This window comes from Lutjanus erythropterus, chromosome 12, assembly GCF_056507025.1.
Source record: "Lutjanus erythropterus isolate fLutEry1 chromosome 12, fLutEry1.hap2, whole genome shotgun sequence".
In the NCBI taxonomy this organism is placed as follows: Eukaryota; Metazoa; Chordata; class Actinopteri; order Lutjaniformes; family Lutjanidae; genus Lutjanus; species Lutjanus erythropterus.
In genome coordinates, this window is record NC_139328.1 from 24744466 (window position 1) to 24770561 (window position 26096).

At 40.1% G+C, this 26096-nt stretch overlaps 1 protein-coding gene across 1 annotated transcript in view; it reads right to left on the minus strand.

The window, feature by feature from the left end:
• The window catches only part of LOC146318051 (neuropilin-1a-like), a 108766-nt gene that overhangs the window by 56823 nt on the left and 25847 nt on the right, over positions 1–26096 (minus strand). The window contains exons 3-4 of the mRNA XM_084731449.1: positions 17744–17925; positions 6363–6590 (exon numbers count right to left, since the gene is read on the minus strand). Coding sequence (XP_084587575.1) covers positions 6363–6590; positions 17744–17925 — 410 coding nt within the window. The remainder of the gene's footprint in view (positions 1–6362; positions 6591–17743; positions 17926–26096) is intronic.

Sequence of the window (26096 nt, forward strand, 5' to 3'; positions counted from 1 at the left end):
TATTAATAGTTTTAAATTTTGATTCAAGTCATACAAATTAAGCTACAATTGGGTCGTGTTGCTTAAAAATCTTGTAACTTGTACCGTGGACAGATAATTCTTAAACTGAGATGGACAGATGAGTCTTTCAGGATTCTAAGAACTTCCTCAAATCTGTGGTGTCACCGACCATGTGGGCTTTAAGACGTATTTTTCAGAATAACAGATGCCGAGCTCTGTGACACTAAACGGAATGATAAAACATGAGAGACAACATCTATATCAACACGATTTTCTTATATGCAGCACACAGCGACAGACTGTCTCATGTCTTAACACTGTGAGTGCTGCTGACGTCGCTGCCTGCCCACAGTTTTCTGGCCATTTCATCCTGTTCTTATCTGTGAGAAACAATGCCAGGCTTGTGGTGCCTCCTGTTTTGTACAGATACTGGATATGCAGCTCGGGAGGGAACATTCAGTCCAGAGTGAAGTCATACATGTTACAAAAATTACGCTTTTGCTTCAGCTCGGAGGCAAAACAACCACAAAAATATGCTGGGCATGTTGGAATGCTGATCTTTGGTAATCTGATGGATTATGTTTATCAGTTACAGCTAAAAGCAGGTAGTTGATAATCTGTGACGGATTACAATTTGAATTATTTCAGCCTTATCGGAGGGAGTGTGAAATGGTTTCGCTGCAAGTCTGCCTGCTGTTGATGCAATCAGCTACAAAATGGAAAAACCCTTCAGGCAATATGGCTGCATTTACATTTATTTAAGAAATGATCATATCTGAAATAAACAGCATGCAGAAGAAGATTCCACTGCAGCAATGTAGAGTAAGAAGAGTAAAACAAAGATTTAAAAAGAAGCTCTTTCATTATTATGTCCACATACTTTGCATTTCCAGTGCTTTAAACCTTCATCATCCCTTCATAACTAAGGCCCTGTTTACACCTGCTATTAACATGTGTTCTGAGTGATCTGATCACACGTGCACAGCTCTGAGTTCAGGTGTTAATGCAACCAAGTCTTTGTGAAAAGCTGTATATGACAATTTCTTAATAATTTGAGCCTTCCTGTAATTTCAGCATTAAATGCAATAGATAGACTTTTTCATGCTTTTATTACCTCTTGGTTAGATAACTGAAACTCTCTGTATGGATCAGTTGTCTCTTTATCATCTGCAGTTAGTACAAAATGCAGCTGCTCGTATTTTAACTGGAAAAAAAAGAAAGTGTGATCACATGACACCAGTGTTGGCCTCCCTTGATTTGCTTCCTGTCGGTTCTAGGATTGATTTTAAGATTTATTTGTTGTTTTGATTGATTTTAAATGAGTTGGCGCCACCTTACCTAGCTGAACTTTTGCACCTTCACACTCCAGTTAGATGTTAGTTAGATGTGCTCAGATACAGGCACAAAAATAGACCCAACCAAACTGTTGTGGTGGCTGCCCTCAATCTTTGAAACAGCTTACCTTTTCATGTAGGAGCTGACATCTTGATCTTTTTATTATTACTCTATTGATTTTTATTCTTTTTTTGTTATTAATTGATTATTATTATTATTTTTTTTTTTTTTTTACTTTATTTGCATTTATTCCTATTCAGCACTTTGGTCAACTGTGTTTAAATATGCTACCTAAATAAACTTTGACTGAGTTCACAATTTAGACAACAATTATGACAAAAGACATTTTATTGACTGTAAAGCATGACAGATTTTTCAAATTTTTTAAACAGTAACCAATATAGGCTTCCTCTTTGTTGCCTGAGGAGAAAATCCCCAGACCTCATCAAAAAATTGCCAAATTTTGTGAGTTGTCTAGTGACTATGAAATTTGTGAAACACTGTCTGACAAATTCTTCATTATTCTGACCTTGAAAATTTGACAAATGTTTACATTAAGTGATTTCTTTCTTTGTGTAAAAAACACAGTGTTACTTTGCTGTTTCGGTGGCTAATCGGTGTCTGAAGTGTGCCAGACTGCCAACATTTAGCAACTGCTTAAACACACTGTTTCAACTGATTTCACCATTTACACAAAATTTTTGAAAGACAACTTTATGGATGGTAAATGCATTTGTTGATGCCAGATGTAAACAAGCTATGAGAAAACTATTTGCTCTATAAGGCATGAAATGAGGAAAAAAGACTGAAGATGTTCTGAATTAGTCAAAACTCTCCATTTGGGACTTTTTAAGGCTCATAATTTTCAATTTTAAATATTTTTTTGTGAATATATCTGCAAAAATAAAAAAATAAATGAACACAAAATTAAAAAAAGACAAAAAACACAAAAAAAGGGACCAAATTTTTTGTTTGTCTGATTAAACATCACCAGAAAAAAAAATCTCCTTTTGAAGACCAGAAAAAAGAAAAAAGAAAAAAAAAGAAAACAACAGTGCATGATGGGAATGTTTGGTGTCTGTGTTAACAGTGAGTGTGTTTGAAGGGATGAAAAACTACATCCTGGTCTTCACCCCGCAGCAGAGATGCTTTGTTATCTCCACTGACACACATGTTCATTCAGCAAACACAGGAGTACAGTGCCGTGTAGCATCACACACACACACACACATACACACACACCCATGGTAACAGACACACCTGAGTGCACACACACACACACACACACACACACACACACACACACACACACACACACACACACACACACACACACACACACAGATCATTTGACAGGAGAAGCCCTGGCATGTTATGTATGCTGGCAGGGCTTTAAAGTGTATGTCACTGTCTGTATACCTGTGCCAGTCTTTGTGTCCCTCGTGTTCCCATGCCAGTCTCCTCCCTGGCAGTAATCAGGCAAAGCTTTGGGCACAGCAGTGAGTATTGTGGGCATCCTGGCAGCCTGCTCAGGCCTGTCCAAGGTATGTAGCTCTCACCATTATCTGCACACTGTACGGCTAATTAGACAACAATGGAAGCTGAGGAACGCCGTCCAAACGAGGGGACGGAGTGTGAACAGAGGGGAGAGCAGGATGCGGCGTCTTCGTCATTCGTGTGCAAAGAGAGCTGATTTTCCAAATGTGGTTGGTGAAGGAACAATGAGCAAGCTGTGAAGGAGGCTCTGTCAGTACATCCAGCCTCCATGTGTGCACGGGCGGATGAGTTTCAAGTAAAATACTGATTAACAGCTGACAAATTAATGGTTAGTGTTGCCTCCAAGCTTCTGTATGTTAAAGGAATAGTTTGACCTTTTGGGCTCTTCTTTGTGAAATGTAAAGGTGCCAGCTTGCTCCCCTTGTTTCCAGTCTTTAAGCTAAGCTAACTGCTGGCTGTAGCTTCACATTCACTGTACAGAAAGAGTGATATTGATTTTCTCATTTATCTCTTTGCAAAAAAGTGAATAAGTGTTATTCCCAAAATGTGTAATCAGTGAGCTCTGTGTCCTTAGATTTTTTTTTTACTTGCTGGGGAGCATGAGGTGAAAACAGCTGAAAAATAATTAATCTTCTGGGAGACAGTGTGGATCACTTGTTAATTTGCAACAAGAAACCAATGAGTAGCAAGATATGCTCTTAAATATTTGGTATTTTTTAGTTTGGGCTTCAAGTTTATGAACTTTTAAAGTGACTTTTTTGAGGTTTTCTTTGGTGGAATTAGAGAAAATCTGCATATTTGATAAGACATAATACAGGCTTCATTTTTTGATGTCAAGACAGAAAGCTGAGATAATTATTACCCTCAGACATTTCTATTTATTTTGAAAAACAAGTGCTTTTAAAGTCATTCTTGTATTTTCACAAACCTTTAAAACCCGCTTTATTTGTCAGTCAATCAACAGTTTATTTAAATGTCAAGGACTATATTACTGCCACACCAGGAAAAGATAAACAGGTCAGAATCCTGTTATAATGTGACTGTGATTATTGCTTTAACAAAAAGATTTTCATGTTATGACAAGATATTTTCATGTCTTGTTATAACAATACACCATTTATCTTGTTATAACCGGAACTGTTTCTTGTCACAAAATGAAATTTCACATTATAACATGACACTTTCATATTATAACAAGATAAAGTGTATATTGTTATAACACAAAACATTTCTTCTAATAACATTATAACAATACAAGTTATCACTAAGTTGTTCCCCCACTGGACCTATTAGCATTAATGGAATTTTATTTCTCTATTCTTTTTTAATTTAATTAATTTGTGTTGAACATATGACAAATTTATAACAGAAAATCATATAGTAATATTTTCAAATCTCCAATTACTTTTCAACACTGACTTAACGTAGGGCCATGGAAATCTGTGTTATGATTAAGTCACCACAGAAACTACAGCCTCCTACCTTAATGCTGCTATCAGTCCGTCGCTGGCCCACACTGGGCCGTATCTTATGAGGCAGCTGGATTCATGAAATCATGCAGGAATCCATCTTGCCAGGCTTCAAGCTATCGGTTTGTGTCAGCATCAAAAGCGGTGCAGCCAATCAGTGTCCTAGGAGGGACGACTGGCAGCCAAAGGCATGGGTTTAGGCGTCCATAAAAGCATTGATCTGATTGGTTGAAGGTAGCACATGTTTGATGTGATAGACAGATGGTTCATCCAATCACCTGCCAAGTGTTTTTTGAAAGCGCCAGCTCTTTTCCAAACAGTTTCCAAGGACGACTTCCCAGATGGCATGTCAGGTTATGCCGGGCCTCCATCAAAATATACATGCATACATGCAGGCCAAACAACTTTGTTGGAGGAAACCCTGAAATAGTTTGTTGTTTTAACAAAAAAGGATTTGTATATCGCAATAACATGTAAAGTTAACTTTTCACAAACGTGATACTGATCTGTTTTTCTTTTCCGGGCCTATAACACGCTTTCATACTAGAAGAAACCTATTTTTTTTCTGAGACAGAAGTGACAGAAAATTGTGTTGTCAACCTGAAAGTCCCGTCTATCCCCTTTAAATTGACTTCCAGAGTCAGTGAAGAAGTCAATAAATTAGGGCTAAGGTGGACAGAGTAGATCCTTTTTATATCTAGCCAATCCCACAGAGAGATACAGTATTATCCTCCTGTGCCAAATTCTTGAAACAACCTGTAAATCCTTTTGGAGAAAAAATATGACCATAAAAACAAGAATTCTATAGATGCCAGGCTCTTAATGATGTGATAAAATGTCTTTGAAAGTGTAAAATGTGCCCCGTTGAAGGATTTATCATGTTGTTGCTGATATATGCACAAAAAGTTGTCTCCCATAAACAAAACAAGTGGAAACATCACTCCCCACTCTCCGTACTCCCCTCTTTCAGCCCACACTGTCTCTCTTGTCTTTATCAATCTATTTTTCGCCTCTGCTTTCTCCTTCGCCTCCATTGCTCAATCGGAGCTGGTCCCACCTGCAGGGAAGCCATCCATCCTTTGTTCTCCTCCCTCCTCCTCCTCCTCCTCCTCCTGCATCTCCACATGTCTCTGTCTGTGTCTCTGTCTGTTTTCTGTCAACATCTGCAGGGGGAAGCTGTCCCCAGCACTTCTCATCCTTCTCTCTGCTGCTTCATAGCTCAGCGTATTTATCCTCTGTGTCTACACCCCATCTCCTCTGTTCTTACCCTCCACCTGTGGAGAAGCAATCCTGCCATTTCTTCACCTTCATCTTTTTTTCTTTTCTCTTTTATAGCCCACAGCCCTATATTGGTAGTGCTTCTATCATTATAGCTTATTTTGTATTTTCTTCTTCAGTCGCAAAATGCGTTTCTCAAGCCTCAAAGAAGACTCAATAGTTTATAAAATGCCTCAGAAATTTAAATTTTGTGGGCAAAAATACCACATACTTTTTTATAGTGTGATTTGACCTGGTTTTGTATTGTTTTACCTCAGTTAGATTTTGCTTCTTGGATGGGTTTATGGGCAGAAAAAGAGCCTTGAAAGTTCATGAAATGCTCAGAAAATTATGTTTCATCAGTCAAACAGCTTTAGGATATATAGGATCATCTTACATGTGGATGTTAAACCAGAGCAAAGATAAACAATTTCAAGTAACATCATGATTTGGCACATCATTTGGTGCAAATCCATTCCACTTTTGTTCTTTGTCCTTTAAAAATTCCTTTATTAGTCAGCTTGAGCTAAAAATTAAGCATGTCAAGCAAAGAAGAAAAGGCCGTTCATAAAATGCTTATAAATAAAGTGTAGCTAGTTAGATAAATTTGTTTTCCATAATTATTATCTTAAACATGGATGTTTAAGTAAGTTAAACCAGTGAAAACATGAACTATTTGAAGTTACAGCATCATAGTTTTGCACTTCATTTGGTTCAAGTTGATTCCAGCTTTGTTCTGATTTCATCCAACATTTCCTCCACTAGTCTTATTCACGTCAGCCTGAGCCAAACCCCTCCGCTCACCTGCAGGGAAGCCGTCCCAGATCTCCAGCCAGTCGTATCGGCAGAGGGCGCCCGGCGGCGGCGTGGTGTCGGGCTCCATGTCGAAACTGTCGAACTCCACCACGATCTCAGACATCTTGGGGGCGAAGATCATGAAGGTGCAGTCCAGGTTGTTGGGGTACTTCTCAGGGAAGCCCGGTGTCTTGATGGTGCCTCTGGGAGCCGTAAAGTTCCTGGAACATTCTGGACCTGTAAGAAGAGAAGACATTGATGAGTTTTTAAAGTGTTGAGACGTGTTTGGACAGAGTGACTGATTCTCTCTCAGACAGAGATGTGGACTCTCTGGGGTCAAGAGTCTTAATGTGTTCACAGATTAACATTGTTGATGGGTCTACTTTTAGCTGTAGCAAAGTAAAATAATGTGGTATTACCACATTGTTGGTAGTATTACATTTACAGTGTCAAGGCACACATTATCAGGGGTGTCCACCTCATTCTTTCAAATAAAATGAACTAGTAATATGAAATAAATCATATTTTGAAAGTATCTTTCCCAACACTGCACATTAAATTGACTTTGATTATCATGTCAGTTTTTTTGCACTCTTTGCTTAATACAAAATGAACCATTTAAGGTACTTTGAAAGAGAGAAATCCAGCAAACATTTAGGATAGAGACCTTTCTGAGTGTCTACAAGTTTGGCAGTCTGAAACCATTTTACAACTGTGACTTGACTGGAAAGAAGATTTACTTTAATTGACTCTTTGTGCGTCTAAAACTTGATTTTCCTCCTAATCAATGGAGGAATTCAGGGAAAGGTCTCACAGGGAGACAGGAATTTTCCCTTGTAATGGCTGAAAAAAATCATATGACAGCATCACGAAATGAGGAACACCACATCATAGCATCCAGATAAAGTCACCAAATTGCTAAAAATCGGCTGATTTTTATAGCTAGCAACAGATCCAATAACTGGTCAGGAGTTTATTTCTGTGTTCTGTTGACAGATCCCATGTCATCTCCATCCAATCAGACAGACTGGTCCCCTCCCCGGTCGGAGCCGTCTGTGTCTATGTTGTGACTGGGGTGGGGAGTTATTGACTGTCCCCAGACACTGAGAGGCTGTTTACAGAGACGGACTGTGGTCGACAAACAACAACAACACACACAGACACACTCACAGAGAGACAAATACAACCCTATTAGCTCATCAGACACATCCAAAGCACACACACGCGCTACCCTACATAATCACTCAACCATGACCTCCTAATTTGTATTCAGTGTAAAGTCAAATATCACTGCTGGTTTGTAATTTGTGGATTCACTGTGTGTTACTTTGTCCATCCATCATATTTTAATGATGCTCTCTTGCTCCGATTTGTTCTTGCAGCTCTTTAATTTGGCATATACAGTATTTTTATTTCATTTTTAAAAAAATATTTTTATCTATCATTTGTAACCATAGCTCTATATAAAGGGGTAGAGGACTTTTACTTGCTCACTTACACAAAAGAAACTCCACACCACCGTCTCCTGCTGTTGTTTGACACCCTCTGATGATGATGTTTAATTTCTCACACTTTTCATTCATGCATTTGCACGTAACACCTCCTAGTGATAAAATCGTCAGCTGTGTTGTGTTTACATATCTCCCTTTTTTATATTCATCTCACCATTTTTATGCAGTACTGTGATGTTGTGAACAAGGCATCGTAAATTCCTGTAAAATCCTACATTGAATGAGTAAAGACTTTAATTGTGAAGGGTATATAACAGGGTTTATTTTGACATCCTCTCATTAATGTTGCAGGTTTGTCAGCTTTACTTTTTCTCTTCACTCTGGATATTTCCTTGAGAAGGAACGCATTTTCTTTGCTTAGTTTACTTTCAGTGCAGTTGTGATATTGCTATATGTGACTTGTAAAGAGACTCAACAATAAACTATCTTTCTGGTGTCTTAAGGAACACCTTGGACAGATCTCACAGTTTTTACCTTTAAGAGAAGTCAATATATTTATCTTAACATTTAATTTCTACTTATTTCCATGCATAAATCTGCAGCTTTGTTGAAGCACTGTGCCAAAGGCTGCCATGTGACTTAGCCCATGATCTGCAGGCACATTATACAAAACAGAACCAATAATGTCTTTGTTTTCACCAAAACAGATTACACCTGGCATTAACATGGTTCCTGAGTGATCTGATGACAAGTGGACAGTCTTAAATTAGTTCACACACTTTCAGAGGTAGTCTGGGCTTCATGTGACCATGTTCTTTCAGCACCATGAACACAAATGCGGCCTGGGCCACACTGACAGACCAGCTACTTGAGAAACATTTTGTAAGTCCATCAGTTGTTTCATTTTAATGTAAATTGTGTGTCTGGGCTCTGCAGCCATAAGTAACTCCAGACTCCCTTAAGCAACCGCACTATCTTGAGAGTGGTTGAGTGAGGAGGAACTTTACAACCTTTATGAAATACTGTCTTTGACAAATTCTTAATTATCTGGGTCTTCTTGTATATCCAACCTTATTTAAACGAGGTATTAAATGCAATATATAAACTTGTTTCTTTCCTTGTAAGAACACATCATGTTGCTGTAAAGAGCAACAGGAGAGAAAGTCTGTGGTGCACCAGGATACGTACTTTTACTCTCTTTCCAGCTCTGTCATTTATGGCTTTATTTGTCATATGTGATGTGAAAACATCAGATTTCCAGACAGTCAGAAAAAGTAAAAAATATGCATTGTACTGGTCACAGTTAAGTTATAAAATCCCCACGGACCACGGTGCTTCTCTCCTGCCAGGCTTCTGACAGCTCAGGTAAAAACACGAGGCTCATCATTAGTTGAGTGAGGAGTTTAGTGTGGCGCTGAACTGAAAAATGAACGAATAAATGGCCAAACAGGCAGTAATGGGCATTCAACTGCCAAAACAGCCCTTGTGTTTATTTGCATATGGAGCGGGGAAGTGCAATCTCATCAGAAGTGGTCACTCAGGATGCATCTGGAGACGCATTGTAATGACAGGTGTGAACTCGTGTACTGAGAACTGTCCACTTGTGATCGGATCACAGAGGACGCATATTAATACCATAGAGCCAGAGTAAGAGAAAGCAAAAGTGTGCGTCCTATGCATAAAATCCCAGTGCACCACAGAGAGCCTCTCATGCCTTGCTCTTCACAGTAACACACAAACATTCAGTTTTTATCTTTACAGGAAAGAGAGTCAAAACAAGTAATTTGCTTTACAACCAAATAGAAATCATACAGCATGTCTCATGTCAAGAATGTGGCCATAAGTGGCTCAGACCACATTTAGAGGTGGTCTTGATCGGTTCGGATCTGAAAGGGTCTTGGGTGCCTTCACACCTGTACTTAAGATTGGATCATCCAAGAGGCATGTTTATATCATGTGTAAACAGGGCCTGGGTTACACCCACATCACCGCATAATTCCTCCTAGGCATCACATTCTCCTCTAGATAGCAGGATAAAAAAACACCCTTTTCAAACACAAAGCTCACTAAGCAGTAACAACAGGTGACATAGACGTCTCCTGATAAAAGTACAAACGGAGCAGCGGCGAACACGGCAGCTGTTATGTGACTTGTCGTTTTTTTGAACACAAGCTGTTTTCTCCACAGTCGCATCCACACTGTCGGCACCGCTCATGAAAAATCTCTGCATCAGCTCGCATCAGTCAATTGATGGCTGGCAGTTCACACCTCTTGTCATGAAGCGACACGAAGTTACAAGACGGTGACTGATCTCTGTGGGAGGAAGTCAACACGAGGTGTGGACGTGGGGTCAAACATCCCTCGAAGGCACAACTGGTGTGTGTGTGTGCGCTGGGGGTTCTTATGTCACCAGGCCAGATGTGACCTGCATGTTATCTGAGCATGCCTGTAAACATGAATCCACACACACAGAAACACAGGGAGACACACACTCCAGTGGACCCCTTGCTGTTGACACAGGTGGTGTCATTAAAAGGGCGACATGATGAATGATGTGGAAGGGATGAGGCAGGCTTCGATCCTGCTCAGCTGGCACACTTTCTGGTGTGTGTGCGTGTGTGTGTGAAGTGTACAGATGGGTTTAATACATCTATACTTCATGAGAAATCTGTGCTGCTGTATGTCTGTCAAGGTCAGAAATTAAAGGGACTTTAGGGTGAAAATGTCCTTGAAATCTCATATAATTCCTGGAATTACCAACTAATAATGTTTTTTTTTTAATGTTTTTTTGCTGTAATGTAATAATGTGAGAGCTGAACCTCATGGGCCACTGTAGGCTTTGAGCGAGGGTTGTTCTTATGTACCCAGGGCCCTGTGCCGTCCCAGGGTCGTACCAAGGGTCCTATGCTCCCAGGCTCTATATAACACATAATAGGTAAAGAGGTGGGGTTAGCATAGAATTTAGGACTCTGGGAACATAAGACCTTGGGAACTTAAAGCCCTGGAAACACAGACCCTGGGAACATAGGACCTTGGAAACAAAGGATCCTGGGAACATAGGACACCTGGAACATATGACCTTGCAAACTTGGGATGTTGGGAATTTAGGGCCCTGGGAACATAGGACCCTGAAAAACCTTAGGAACTTAGGATCTTCCAAACTCAGGATTCTGGGAACATAGTACTCTGGAAACATAGGACCCTGGGAACATATGACCTTGGGAACTTGAGACCTTGGGAACTCAGGATCCTTAGAAGACAGGACTCTGAAAAACATAGGACCATAGGAACTTGCAAATTTAAGATTCTGGGAATACAGGACACTGGAAACATAGGTCCTTGGGGACATAGAACCATGGAAAGGACCTTGTGAACTTAGGACCTTGCTAAATTGGGATTGGGGGAACTAGTGTACCTGGAAACATTAGACACTTGGAACATGGGAGCCTGGAAGCAGCTGACCCTGGGAACATAGGAACCTGGAAACAGGAACTTGGGAACTTAGGACCCTGGGAACATACTACAGATGCTTCCATTTGAGGCCATCAGAAACTGATTCTGCTCAGAGAGGAACAGAGCACCTTTTGATCTGAAGACAAGCAAGTAAACATGTAAGAGGTGGAATCATTTGCTGACCTACAAACCACTGCGTCAACAAAGGACAAAACATTGTTGTAAACTAGAAGCATTAAAAGTCTGCACACTTTCAACCAGGCTTCGTTTCACTCAAATAAGTGCATAAAGGCAGGCAAAAAGAAACAAACAAGTTCAAAAATGTTCTGAAATCTTGAATCCGCACCAAAAACAAATCATGTGTCCCTTGCCGGTGGCTGATCTGAACCAAATTTGATTAAATCTGTGAAACAGTTGCAAATGAAGCCAAAAATGTCACACTGTTGGTGGAGAGAAAACATTTTCCCTGTCTAATGCCTCAGAAAGATCGAATTGTCCTTCAAAAGGATCAGTATGTTTGCATATTTGTGAGTGTTTGTTCAAAGATGTTGTGTGTTCAAGCATATCTATTATTATGTTGTGTCAGTAATATCAGCTTGTACTTTCCTCAAACAACATGGTACATTGCTCTCATCTCTCATTGACTTGTTCTCTGTCCATCCATCTTTCTTTCTTCCATTTTTTTTTTTTTTATCAGCGACCCTTCAATCAGCCGTGTCTCCCCTCACAGTCTACTAAACCGCTCAGACATGTGTTTCTGGTTTGAAAACCTGCAATAAAACGAGAGAATTGGGGCAAATATAGTTCCAGGACGCTGAAGAGGGCTCTCTCAGCTATCATTTATAAATGATATGTATTCTGTGGTCAGCAGAGGGTGGAGTTATGGTTATGAGAGAAGGATGTGCCGGAGCTCTACAGCCCAACGCTCATTAGACAGAGATTTACCCACTTTTGCCGAGCACTATCTTTAAGGCCAAACAGAGCTTGTCATCTGAACGAGGGTTACAGCTTTTTGTGGCAGTATTTGAGGTTTTCTCATTGTAATGACAGACGTGGAAACAGAAATGGACAAAAAAAGAGGAGAGGTAAAGGAAGAGGGACAGAATGTGGGATGACACGATTAAGACGTGTAAAATCAAGTAGACTTTTAACTTTAAATTGTCATATCTATTAATTTAAGCCTGCACTCAATACTCAATTGTTTGAATACTTTATCCTTTTATTTTCATTTAAATTTCCTCTAAAATCCGAACAAGCTGTAAAAAAGGACATGAAGTCAGTGTCTTCAGTGGTAGCTATAGGTCTAGCAGTCATGGTTACAACAAATCAACAGTGACAGTAAGAGAAGAAACAGCTGAAGTTTCTGCTCCAGATTCCAGCACTTTGAATGCATAACTGTCCACCCGGACCATCTCCAGACTGAGCAGTACTAAAGGCCTGAATAACTCTATATCTCATAGGTGGAGGACAGTAACACCTGATTTACTCATTTTTACATTTTTAAAACATTGCACAATTCAACTGATTTCTTTTTGTTTCTTCATTGGTTTGAATTAAGAGCAGTAATCATGGTTTGATTTCTCTTTTTTCTACTTATTTTACTTTATATTCGTGACCCTGTAGGCCTGTTTGTGTTATGTCATCATCACAATCACTTTTTTGTATTGTGTATAAAGTGTTTTACCTATATATGTGTGCAAAAATACATATAAAAACATCTGATGTCTAAAACTGAGCAATTTTTGTATTGCTCTGATACTTCGAGGTTTACTATTTGAGGCACTATTAGATGAAAAAGAAATGTTCTGAGATCAAAGAACAAAAACAGAGAGATGTGGTACCACAGAGACAAAGACGGGGGTCTCGATTGAGTGTAAAGCCTGTTTGTAAGCAGAGCAGCAGCTCCATTTAGCAGCGACTTTCAATATGCTGCTCCAACTGTAATGGATTTTAAATGTGGCAAGAAGGAAGGCAGCAACATGGCAGGGGGATTACCTGAGTGAGTATAAGTGCTGTTTTTAACTTGTTAGAGGGTAGAGGACCCATATTGAGGCCAACACACACACGCTCCCCCACACACATGCTGTCCTAGTTTCCAAGCCCCTCGTCTATGCCAGAGCATCCATCTCATCTGCAGGTCACCCCTGTTGCCTCCAAGGACAAACAGCCCATTAGCTAAATGAGCCTGGGGTCCCGTGCACCTGTCTGCTGCACACACACGCATAGGAAACCAGATATACACACTGAATCACAAAGACGGACAGATCGTAACACAAGACAAACAAAAAACATGAAAAACATTCATGATGATTAAAAAAATGGTTGATCAAGCCACACACACACACATACACAGAAAGTTTCCCAGCTTGGTCTGAAGCATCCATCCATCCTGCAGCTGAACAGTAGCCGGTAGTGAGGAGACAGCAGCCAGACAGGCTCAACAACAACAGGAAAACAGTATCGCTCTGTTTCTCTGACAAACAAAAGGAGGGACAGCAGCAGCAGCAGCAGCGTGCAGAGACACACAGACGGGACATCTACGCCTCATTCACACCCTGCAGGTTCACAGAGGCACACCTGACAACATGACGAAATCAAACTGGCTGGCTTCATTCAACCGCTGACTGCATTAATACAACAAAGTCAGAGAAGATCTGAATCTGTGGTAGGACTGAGACTAACAACTCACTGTTGAATAATCTGAGTATTTTAATCCTTCTTGATCCATAAAATATCTAAAATGTAAATGCCAAAACATCATCCTCAGAAATTTAAGAAATCACTCTTTTTTCTTTAAAAAATATTCAAACCAATTAAATGCTTATCAAAATAGCTGGCAACTAATTTAATAAATGATTAATAATCGACTATTTCATTGATCATTGCAGCTCTAATCTCTGGTCAAACCACAAGACCAGTGTAGTAGTTGTTATGGAGCTTTTGATCATATAACATGATCCTGATCATTAGATTTTATCACTTGGGTGTTTCTTTGCAGATTTTTTTTTTGTTTGTTTTATTTGTTCAGGGACTCATTACAGAAACTTTGTAAGTCTGAAATCCTACATTTTGGATTTTTGACATCACAGAAACATGTTTCCTAACAACATTTCTGAAAAAAATCGTATCTATTTTCTAAAGTAGGATGGGTGTCCTAAATTCAACATAACTGAGCAACAAGAACAACAAAATATTATGACAGGAAAGCTAAAACAGTATGACGATGCTTCCTATCTTTATACTGGCCTGATAATGGTTAAAAAAACATCCACAAAAGATTATCTTTCCTCCCCTCCACCAGCATTATTAATGCTTATAACTCATCCAAAATTGAACGTCTGTCTTTTCATGTCCATTATAACAAGGTAGCTAGCCAGTGGCAAGAGAAGTGAGACAGCCGTTACATGTACATTGTTCATGTTCTAAACACAGAGACAGACATGACAAGACAGGTGCCGACTAAAGATTGAGTTTACAGTTCTAGTTAAGATTTCTTACGATAAGATATGAGGTCTGAGATAAGATAGGACACAGCCATGAGTTTAGGAACTTCTTCAGTAGAAAGAGGACAAAATGTTGCATCCTTGAAACTTAAGACAGAACAAGCAGTTGAAAATGAAATTGTTTCCATAATAAGGCTCCCGTTTAGACACATTTTGGCTAAATACCACTAGTGGAACTGGAATTAGAAGAACAGACCCTTTAAATTCCATTTACCTATTTAAATTGATGATTTATCCCTGCTCTATTACACTCCAAAAACTTCCACCATCATCACTGGTGTCTATTTCATAAAAACATGAAATCACGGTGAGATCATGGGGACTCAGACTGTACTACGAATCTACTATTAATCCCAGTTTGATCATTACATTAGAAATCAAAACTCCACAGATCTATGTGGAAACTATCTTTATAAAATCCCACCAGAAAACTGTTCAAGGCTAACATTCCTTCTGAGCTGATACTCCGCTGACCCACTTTTAAAGATTTATTACAGTGACTTTCTAATAACATCCTGTCATTCATCAGTCACGGCTCCATTTGCACCCTGAAATTAAAGTCGATACAAGCAGATTTGAAAAGTGTATCAGAAGTAGGGCCACACTTTGTAGTTTCAAGAGAGCTCCAGTCTGGATTCAGCCCCCTACCCCTGTTCATATTACTGCCTTACTCCTCATTTAAGTACAAAAAAACCCACTTGCCTATCCATCTTTCATAATACAATACAGTACTTTTCAACATAAGTCCTCCTGGGGATTGTTATTTCTGGATCCTGTGATTCCGTGAATGGTTATTGCTCTCAAGGGTGAAAACAAAAAAAAAAAAAGACGAGGAATCTCACGTAAACGCATGTTCCCTTTTTATCTGATTTATCTCCAGTCCTCATTGGTGGAAACTGAAGTGGTCACAGGAGACTCGCCATTTGGCAGCCGCTCAAGTGGACCCAAGAGGGACGAGCAAATACAAATGTAGGACACGAGAGCAAGGTTCCTTCCTCGGCAAGCAGTGTTTATGTAGGTCTAGCCTGCTAGCATCCTGCCTCAGCCGGGACTTGCTGTTCCTCCAATGGAATTCTGGGTTTTTGAGTTTATTTAACTTTCAGCTTAAAGGTCAGTGTACCAGAGGTTCAGCTCAGGCTGTTTAGACAACCTTGGAACAACAGTGTGGAAACATTTTTTTTACTCTGAAAGGTTATTCTTGGATGCTGGTTATTGATTTGATTAAGCATGTAAGAAAACAGATGTTTTTGTTGCATGAAAAATATATGTAACATGAATAGTTATTCAGATTTTCTTTCCAAATTTGGTCTTATTGTCTGAGTTTTGTTGACAAAAGTTGTGCAATGAAGTATTAGTAGTAATCCCTAAAGTATTGTCATGGTCAAAGGTTATCATTTGCTATTTTCAATTATCAATCTCAAGAGGGTGGGTTTTACCTGATTTGAGCTGGCCTGAAGGCAGACGGCAGAAGAAAGAGAAAGTGAGAGTGGATGCTTGAGAGTGGTGCGCTGCTGATGAATGCCACTTTTTATCACCGTTTATTTTTTATTATCGTTTGTTTGTTTGTCAGCAGGACTACGGAAAAACTACTGGACAGATTTCCATGACGCTCAGTGGAAGGGTATCACATTGGCCAAGGAAGAACGAACTGGAGAGCACTGAGAGCTTTTCCTGATGGAAAGGATGCTTTCATCTTTTCCCAACTGGCTTTGTCAAATGGTTTGTTGATCTGATTGGTTGAAGTTAGACCATGTTAGACGTGATAAACAGATGGTTCACTGAATCACAAGCCAAGTGTTTTTTTGAAAGTACCCACCCTTTTCCAGGCAGTTTCCAAGGACGACTTCTCAAATGGTTCTGAGTAACAAACCATCTGGCGTTTGAGGTTATTTATACTGCACCATTATGCTGACTTTTAAAATGTTTTTTGGTGGTTATTGCTGTTTGTGATGTCATGGCTTTGGGTTTTTGCTTGGTCATTTCCTCTTTTATTATGTAAGGTATTTTCTTATGTGTCTTTGTTGACTTTACTTCCCGTCTTTGTCCTTTTCCCGCCTGATTTCTGTGTTACCTGTGTGTCATTAGTTAATTAGTCCTTTGTGTATTGCATCTGTGTTTCAGTTATCAAGTCGTCTGCATCTGTTCCCCAGTTTCTCTGTTTCTAACCATCTTCCTGCCTTGTTCCTGGTTACTTTTCGGATATTCTTTGTTGTTTACTGAATATTCTCATTTGGATTTATTCTTTGTTGGACTAAGCTCATTTTTACCTGGTCTCCTCAGCTGCCTTGTGTTATTTTGTGTTGCCTTGCCCTTTTCTGTTTACATCTCCAGTAAGTAATTAAAGTTTCCTTTGGTTTCTTCACTTTGTCCTGAGTTTGCATCTGGGTCCAAATTGGAACTGAACTTTAACACTAGTACTGAAAACATTCTCACAGGTATGGGAGCAATTCTGCAATTAGCCTTCATTTTCTCCTTTAAAGAAGTCTGGCTAACCTGGAGGTTTGTTTACAACCTGTATGATTATATGACCACTCATGTTACTTTCCTCACCAGACAGCTTTTTAGTGATATTGCTCTGTTCCCAGATCAAAGTTAACCTGGCGTGCACAAAGCCAAAACTCTGCAAATAAAAACCAGGTTGTATGACACCAGATTTCCCTTTAATCACAGAGGACAGGAATTATCAAAACTTTGATTTGTTATCACCCCCTGCTGCCACCGGACAGCCTGCCAGCCTCCTAAAGTATGATCCAAAAACTACAGAACAAACCTGTGGAAACCTGGCAGAACTACAATTGAATTTAAATTGGCTGTTTTCCATGAGGCGATTCATCACAGTCAGTGGAGTGCGGAGAAAACAGCACGGCAACTGGGGCTCTGCTTCTGATCTAGTTTAGGCTTTTTAGCTGATGCTGCTGTCCAACACAAGCAGCTACAACAGCATTTCATCAGTCATATTATGAAACCACAGAGCACCACACACCTGTCTTGAAGACCTCATAGCGAACAGAGAATCCCGCCCCGTGAGTCTCGTAGTCGGAGACGAACTTGATGAGGAGCTGGGTGCCGCTGGAGATGATCGGAGACGGGGCGATCTTCCCGCAAAACTTTCCCAACATGGGTGAAAGCTCGTTCCCGCCATTGTAAACCTCCACGTAGTCATACCTGCAGGAGGAGAGAGGAGACGAAAGGTTTAGATTTACGATGTTGCAAAATCACAGATCCTATAGATGAGCTCATAATTGATTTTTACATGAACCTGTCCCTGCAGATTATTGAGCTCTGGTGTTTCTTCCTTCTGCAGTGTTTTATTGTGCTTTGCTTGAATGCACACAGCTGCTGCACATATGCATGAATAATTGTTGTGTCTGAGCCTAATTTACCTGTCCAAAAACTCTTCTAGGCAATCAGAAAGTTAATTAGTTATTCTGTGATTAGTGGTAGTGCATTTTAAAGAGGCATTTCACTGATTTTACATGAGAAAGTCGATCTACTACAGATGTTTAACAAAAAGCTGGAGGCATGGAGGGACAACATTATCAAGTTGCATTACGGGAAGAGGATCAAACATTTTGGAGCTTCAGCAACACTAGACAATAAATGTTGGGTTATTTTAGCTGCTGCATTAATATTGGGCATTCTTTTCTTGCATGCCCCTCAACTTTATTCATTTTCAATATGTACTGTGAACACTTAGGCTTTAAAGGGTAACTGCAACAGTATTTTTTATAAAGGACTGTATTTTCGTATGTATTTCTGTCTAAGTGACTAATTGGGACAACAACTTTTGTAATTGGTCCAGTATTGAGGCAGAGAACTGCAGCGGGCAGAAGAAAGACTAAGCTACAACGTAATCCCTCTGGGAAACCGCCAAATTAAGTCCAGTAAAAGTGCATGTTTTTGCCACCAAAAGGCTCAGGCTGTTATTCACAGTGTCTGACAACATTATGAAAAGATATCACTACATATCTTTTTTTAAAGAGCCTGAAATGTTTTGTTAAACCAGAAAAAGTTGTTATTGCTCTCGCCAAATTTAGCAAACTCCAAAACAAGACCAAACACTGCCCAGGTTGAAAAATACAGACGTTAAACTTAATTACAAACTGCTAGTGAAGCTAAAAAGATGCACACACTGTGAAACCACAACAACAAATGTAGTATCTGTTTTTCTCAAACATGTCTTGCTGACCCAGAGTGCTTCCTGATTTTGACTAAATTGAGGCGTTCCCCTAAATACCGGTCTGGTCAGCCAATCTGATTTGTTTGCAATGTTTTGTACTGTTGTCCTGAGAGTTCATATTGCTGCCCTAAGCCGTCTGAAGCGAATGAGGGAGATTTCAAGCAAAGCCGAGCATTTCATAGTGAGGAAATTTCTCAGATACAGTAGCTGAACAGTGAATTATTCAGTGTTAGTTGGGGGAGTGGCAACATCTGCTTCTTCCTTCCTTTGCATGGTGAAAAGGTCAATATCTATATTTAAATTACCTCAACAGACTACAGTAAGTCACAAATAGATTGTGAGGCAATATGACGTAACTGTAAGGTACATTTAATCTCAAAGAACACGATATCTAAGAACATGTGATCTGTTTCCAGATCATGTGCACATTCAGAGAAAAACATGTTTCTATTTCCACAAGTAAGACATGGAAACATATATTTAGTTCCATATATCCAGTGGTCTACATGTGAAGTGATAAATGACCTTGTTTGCATGTTCTTTTGCTTTTCATGCTGATAAGATTCCAGATACCAGCTCTGTCTCGAGCATGTGCGGGGAAAAAATAGATCAGATTCAGGAAAGTGAAGTTCAGTCGGTGAGAGTGGACAGGGGCTGCTGTCTGCAGGAGTGAGAAAGGGACAGGCGGAGAGAAAGAAATATGAACACACGGCAGTGTGAGGCACTGGGAGGCTCTGAGGATCCTGCTGAGCGCTCAGAGAGACTTCATCAGTCTCCGCTGTCCGCTGTGGACCTCCCACCACCGCTGCAGCACCTCATCCTTTACCAGCCAACACCCCTCTGTCCGCCCACTGTCCGCTTCACAACAGCTCAAGTATGTACACTCTGAAGGTGCATGCTGTTTGTTTGTGACTTCTGTAAAACATGAAGTGCAGCATCTGCAGGCACACTTAATGTGTTTGTGATATGCAGGCAGTGTGTATATGTTCTGCAAAGTATTCACATTTATCTAAGTGCAATTAACTCTAAAGTGTGTGCGTGTGTGTGTGTATCAGTTTATATGTGAGTGTGTGCGTGTGTCTGTGTGTGCCTTAATAGACACCTCCTCCTCCTCCTCCTCCACCACCACTCTGTGCTGCACTGTAGCTGATTGAATCACGGAGCCTGCAGAGGATTCACATCTTATATGTGCGTGAGAAAACATGCTGAGATTGAAGGTGAGTTCACGGCTAAATGGCTGATCGCACAGAGTCCAGACTGCAGTTAAAAACACGGCCTGGCCTCAGAAAACAGAAGAGGATCAAGTCTGACAAACTGTCGGGTTGCAGATTCTCTCTCAGGTCTAAATTTTATTCTAGATCAGTGGTTTCAAACTTTTTCGGCTCATGACCTGTTATAGCCTTGCAGTCAGTGAGCAGTTCAACAGAAGAGCAATGTTCCTTTCTTCAAATGGTTTGATTTAAATAGTTTTTAGAAAGAAACTGCAGGTGAAAGACTAACATGACACTGCTATATTATGCTAACACTATTATTGTTCCTTGATTTCTTTTTCTCTACCAAGTGCCTTTGAGTACATTTTAAAGTGCTACAAAAAATAAAATGTATGATTATTATTATTTATTATTATTAAGCATGACTTAAGCTACACAAGATGCTGCACAGGAGAACATTAAAATATAAATTAAAAAGTAAAAAATACAAACAGAAACATAAGGTACAATAGAGTTGTTGACATGACAACAGATTAAGATAAGTGGACCAAAAAGCCCAGTGAATATAAATGTGTCTTCAACCTAGATTTAAAAACAGATGTAGGGGACACATCTAATGTCTGACATCAGCTGGTTCCACAGTCTTTCACACGTTTCAGTTTTAGTTGTGACCGTGGGGCATATAGGAGAGATCTGTTGTCAGATCTAAGAGACCTATTGTAGGAGCTGAGTGCCAGTGAACAAGGTCTGTGATATTAGATGGGGTTTTACTATTAGGAGCCTGAAGAGTAATCAGCAAGGCCTTAAATTGAATTTTAAAATGAACAGTGAGACAAGGACTGGGGTGATGAGTTCAGTCAACCTATTTCTAGTTTCGAGTTTGATAAAAAAAAAAAAATAAATAAATAAAATTAGTCCTGTTGTGTATCTTTATGCCCAACAATTATTAAAGGATAAATTAATTTGAGAAACAGAGGCCAATTTTTGCTTTGAGAGCCGACAAAAATAGACCAAAACACAATGCAGCCCCTGTTCCAATATTTCCAATATTATGCAATCAATCCGCACGTACCCACAGACTTTTCCTGTAACTCTTCTGCAATTCCAATTGCATGCTGACTACACTAATCAAAGTATCACACCCACTTCTCTGTAAGCCCTTGTTAGTCATCTGTTTTCTCTACATACCACAGTGCTTGTTCAGGACTTTACACACCAGGTCACACATATCAGAAATATTTGACACAGTTAATATTAGCCTGCAAAGATTCCTAACAGATAATCTGTGTTGACCATCAGACCTGACCCAGACTCAGATTTCCCCTCTGACTGTCAGGACGGGAAAACCCAGTGGAAAACAACCAGATGCTGTCTATAATTCTATCATATGTGGAAAATGTAAATTTGCAGCATATTGCTATTTTTACAGTCCTCACGTAGCTGGTTTAAGATCTGACGCACTTCTTGTTTAGACATTTGTATCTTATTATTGCCGTACTGGCTGAAAGCTGTGAGATTATTTTTGATAGGTGTTATACAAATAAAGCATATTATACAGAACTTGTTATACGATATAACAAGCTTCTTCCTCTTGCAGCCAGCTGTGGAAACAACTCTGCCTGGTCAGTATCTAAACAGACAGAGATCGAGGACCAGAATGCCCACATCAGCTGTGGTGTCCTTGAGCGAGACAGATAATCCATACCAGCTTTGGGGTCTCTGTGTTGAAGCCGAGGCTGACCCCTGACCTCTCTGACAAGAGAACAGAGTTTTCCTAAGGAAGCTTAGCAGAATACCAAAATATTCCTTCAGCATGGCGGCTCGCTGATCAGCAGTAAGATCTCTCAGGTAAGAATGTGTGTCTAACAAGAGCCTTCATGCAGACAGAAAAATAAGCATGCTGGGCTTAACAGTTTTGCTACAGCCGAACCAGAAAAGTCCCTATAGTGTTCTGACATGGTGAAAAACTTCATCAGCAGGTTTGGACTGATGCTCAGACTGTCAACTTATCTCAGACTGGAAGAATTCAGCTTTTGACTGCATGGCTAACAAGATTAACATGCAGACAGACAGCTTGTTGGCTGGTGGTTTGCATCATTTGAGTCTCTTCATGAGCCCAATGTGGGAAATTGTTTTTTCTGCCTCAAATCTCCTACAGACATCTTGATCTAAAGATTCTGGTCTCTCTACAGTGTGTGAATGATGGACACATAGAAAGCAGATAGATAGAGTACTGCTGTCTTCAGATAGAGACGAGAAGACTTCATATGAATGACCCCCTCTTGTGGTATTCATGACCTCTGAAGCAGATATGTTTATTGATTAATTATTAATTGTTTAATTGTGCCCCATTTGACATTATTTTGAGCCATTTGCTGAATAAGAACAGGTGGACAAGACATTTCCAAAAATATTTGACAAGATTTAATCTACACAATTCCAATTTCTAAATGTGATTTTTGTTTTTTGTTTTTTTAAGAAAAGATCATTTCTTTCTTTTGACTTTGTTTCAATGAAATGAAATGTGCTGCAAAAATTCCCCGGCCTCGATCGAACTGGAGACACATGGTGTTAATCTTGGACCACTTCAGGCCACCAAGACATCCCTCAATATGCACAGTTTTAAACATTTGAAGATGTTTTCAACATTCACCAGAAACCCACAAAAAAGATGTTTCCTTTAGAGCAGTGGTGCCCAACACTGGTCCTCAGGGACCCCTGTCCTGCATGTTTTAGATGTTTCCCTGCTCCAACACACCTGATTCAAATGATCAGGTTGCTGTCAGGCTTCTGCAGAGGCTTGATGATGAGCTGATCATTTGAATCAGGTGTGTTGGAGCAGGGAAACATCTAAAACATGCAGGACAGGGGTCCCTGAGGAACAGGGTTGGGCACCCCTGCTTTAGAGAGTGACCTGATCAATACATCAAAACACACAACAATTAAATCCTGGTGTAAACTAACATACTGCAACCTTCACTTACTGCTGCAGCTACATCCTCTGAAAACATGAATATCAAATCAGTTTATACATAAACAACTACAAAAACATTTGTTAGATTTCCACAGTCAAACTGTGAGGAAAGTCTGTGAACACACATTATGTATCAGCAGCTCTGACAGCTGAAGGCATAAACAATGTTCTCCATGTTTAAATTGAGGTATTTGAGCTGGAGGTGTACAAATCTGTTCTTTCTCTCTCTGTCTCTGACTTTATGTTCCTCTCTGTCTCTCAGTCTTATTCTCCATGTGTTCACAGAAAGCTTTACATGCCCGGTGAGAAATGGTATTAAGTGCTCACTTGTAAAAGTCTTAGTGCCGACGGTGATGTTTAGGTGGTGGTGTTTTTATTCATAGCGTCAAACTTCCACTTCACTCCCTCCTCCTTTCTCTGCCATGTCTTACAGAGACTCATAAAATCAGAGCCATAGGGAGTGAGAGATGGAGAGAAAGCATATGAGTGCGTGTCTGTCTGCGTGCAGATGGCTACACTCACTCACTCCGTCACCGCAGCCAGTCCTGCAGGCAGTCGGTGTTTACCGAGACAGGCCGTTTAATGAAGTGGGTCTGTCTCTTCACACTCTAGTTAAGGAGAGTCTCTCAGTCTGCAGCCCTGCAGCCTCCTCTCCATCCCCTCACATCGCTCATTAACCACACCGGCTACTCATGCCCTCCAAATGCAGCTGTCCGTAGCAAATGCCTTGCTCAGGGGCAAAACAAGCGCCACTCCATCTGTGGGTCCAACAGCAGATGTTTAAATTAACATTTTATGCTATTAACTGGCTCTCTTAGCCACAGTGATGTACAGAACAGTGAGTGCAAATAGACTAAATGTCAAGCTTAATAAGCAACCAGCAGCAGGAAGTGCAAGGGGAGGTCAGGAGCAGTACACATTTACTGCTGCCTGCTGAAGAAATGTTGGTTAAAATACAAATCTACAATACGATTATGTGGGTTGACAACTCTATACCAGTAAAAACACCAAATAAATCCATTTATTCCACATAAGGTTTTAAATGAGCTATTTTCTTTACTGAAATCCTTGTAAATATACATTTTCCCTGGGTTTTGCCTCTCAGGCTCTCTGCCATAATCATCTCAGTGGAGGGACTTCAGCCTGACAGAATCTCTGCATACACCAGCTCAGGGCTGAAAAACTGACCACCTCTTCATATTTTTTAAATTTACAAGTGACAATCTATTATTGTAATATTCCTCCCAACTGAATGCTACAAATGAAAAATTGTACTGAAACTGAAAAAGTTCTATATCAATTTCAATCCCCCAGAGTTGGAGCTAGGGATGGAAAATGAGAACAGGTTCTGTAGCTTGGAGTTTGTTGTTGTTTCCCCGAGGACGGGTACTTTGAAAAAGGGAATAGCAGGCATGGTGTCTTTCCCCTGAAACTACATCTACATCTGTTGAGTTAGACTAGCTCTCAGGCTACAGCCAACTCAGGAATCAATAAGGGAATCAATAAAGAATTGTGCCAATACGCAGAGTTGATAATGACATTGGTATCAATAAAAATGTATCAGTTCCCATTAGATCACTAGTTAGAGCATTAAAAACACAGAAAATTCCACTTCTGTTAAATTATTTTTAAGAAAGCTCAATAAGAAATTTTACGATGAATGGGACAAAAGAGACTGCTTTGTTGACAGCATTTACATTATACATAAACCGCAGTTTCAGTTTTCCCCCACTTCTTAAAACCAAATCTACCTCCTCTACTTAACCCCTAAAACAGCAGAAATAATGTTTTATTCAAAATGATAAAGAGTGAGTGGTTTCCATAATGGCTGATCAGAAAAAAAAGTAACACCTACGGAAACACGCAGATAAAAATAAATCCAATTAATTAGAGAGAAAATCCAATAAAAACTCATCTAATTATTAAGATGTCTCATTACCGCCCACACGGTGTGATAAGTGACCCACTAAGATAAGTGTTACAGTAAGTACAGACCGACCACATGCAGTGACCGCTGAGCACCAACAGTGTTGCCAAATTTAAAACAAATGATTATGTGGCAGATAACCTTTTTGAATAAATTGGAACCAGATGGAGAAGGGGAATTTTCACACAGCCCCGCATTCCTTCCCGCCTTCTTCCCAAGCTACTGAAGTACGGAGCTATAAGCTGCTCTGCTCGTACACTACAGCTCATTAACATGCTGGCGGTGTTGTGTTGTGTTGTGTTGCGTTCCCCCTGCGGCCAACTTCTTAACACACATCTGGAAGGTATCACGGGACCATTTATGGGGCGAAGTTTGAGCTGTTGTTACGTTCACCTCCTGCAAAGCAAAAGCTGAAGCCGAGAATGACTCAGTGTTTCTGCAGAGCAGCAGCGTCACGCCCCTCTCTCGCCTCCGTCGTTCACTTATTCCATCCACTTCTCTTTCCCTTCATCAGGATCTGTCTGTACAAACACTGTCTGCTCTCCACCTTCCTCTCCAGACATTAAAAGATTCTTCCCTATAAACCATGTGGCTTTTTAAGGAAACATTCCACTTTTGATACACCCAAACCAAACTTCCAGGAGTTAAAGTTTGATCAAGTATCGTAATAAACTTCTTGACATCCCCACTTTTCCCCAACAGGCCTCGTCCACTTCTGCTTCATGTAGTAATTTCCTTCATTACCCAGAATGGCTTTCAACAACCTCGGGAAAATGGTGTGAACTTGTTGCACTCGGCTGCTGACAGAGAGAGCGATTGTGCCAATATCATCCACAGAGTGTTTTGTTCCAGTTGAGAAGAAGGGAAGCATGTTACTCTCTCAAAATGCAAAAAAATACTTCAAGCTAGTGTGGGTGTAGATGCTTCTACCTGAATAATTGTTGAATGTCAGCGCAAACTTGAGAAAGAAACTGTTCACATGGATGGAGTACTGAACAGGCCTCAGGTGTCAAAAGGTTGCAGGGCCAGAGCATTTACTTGAAG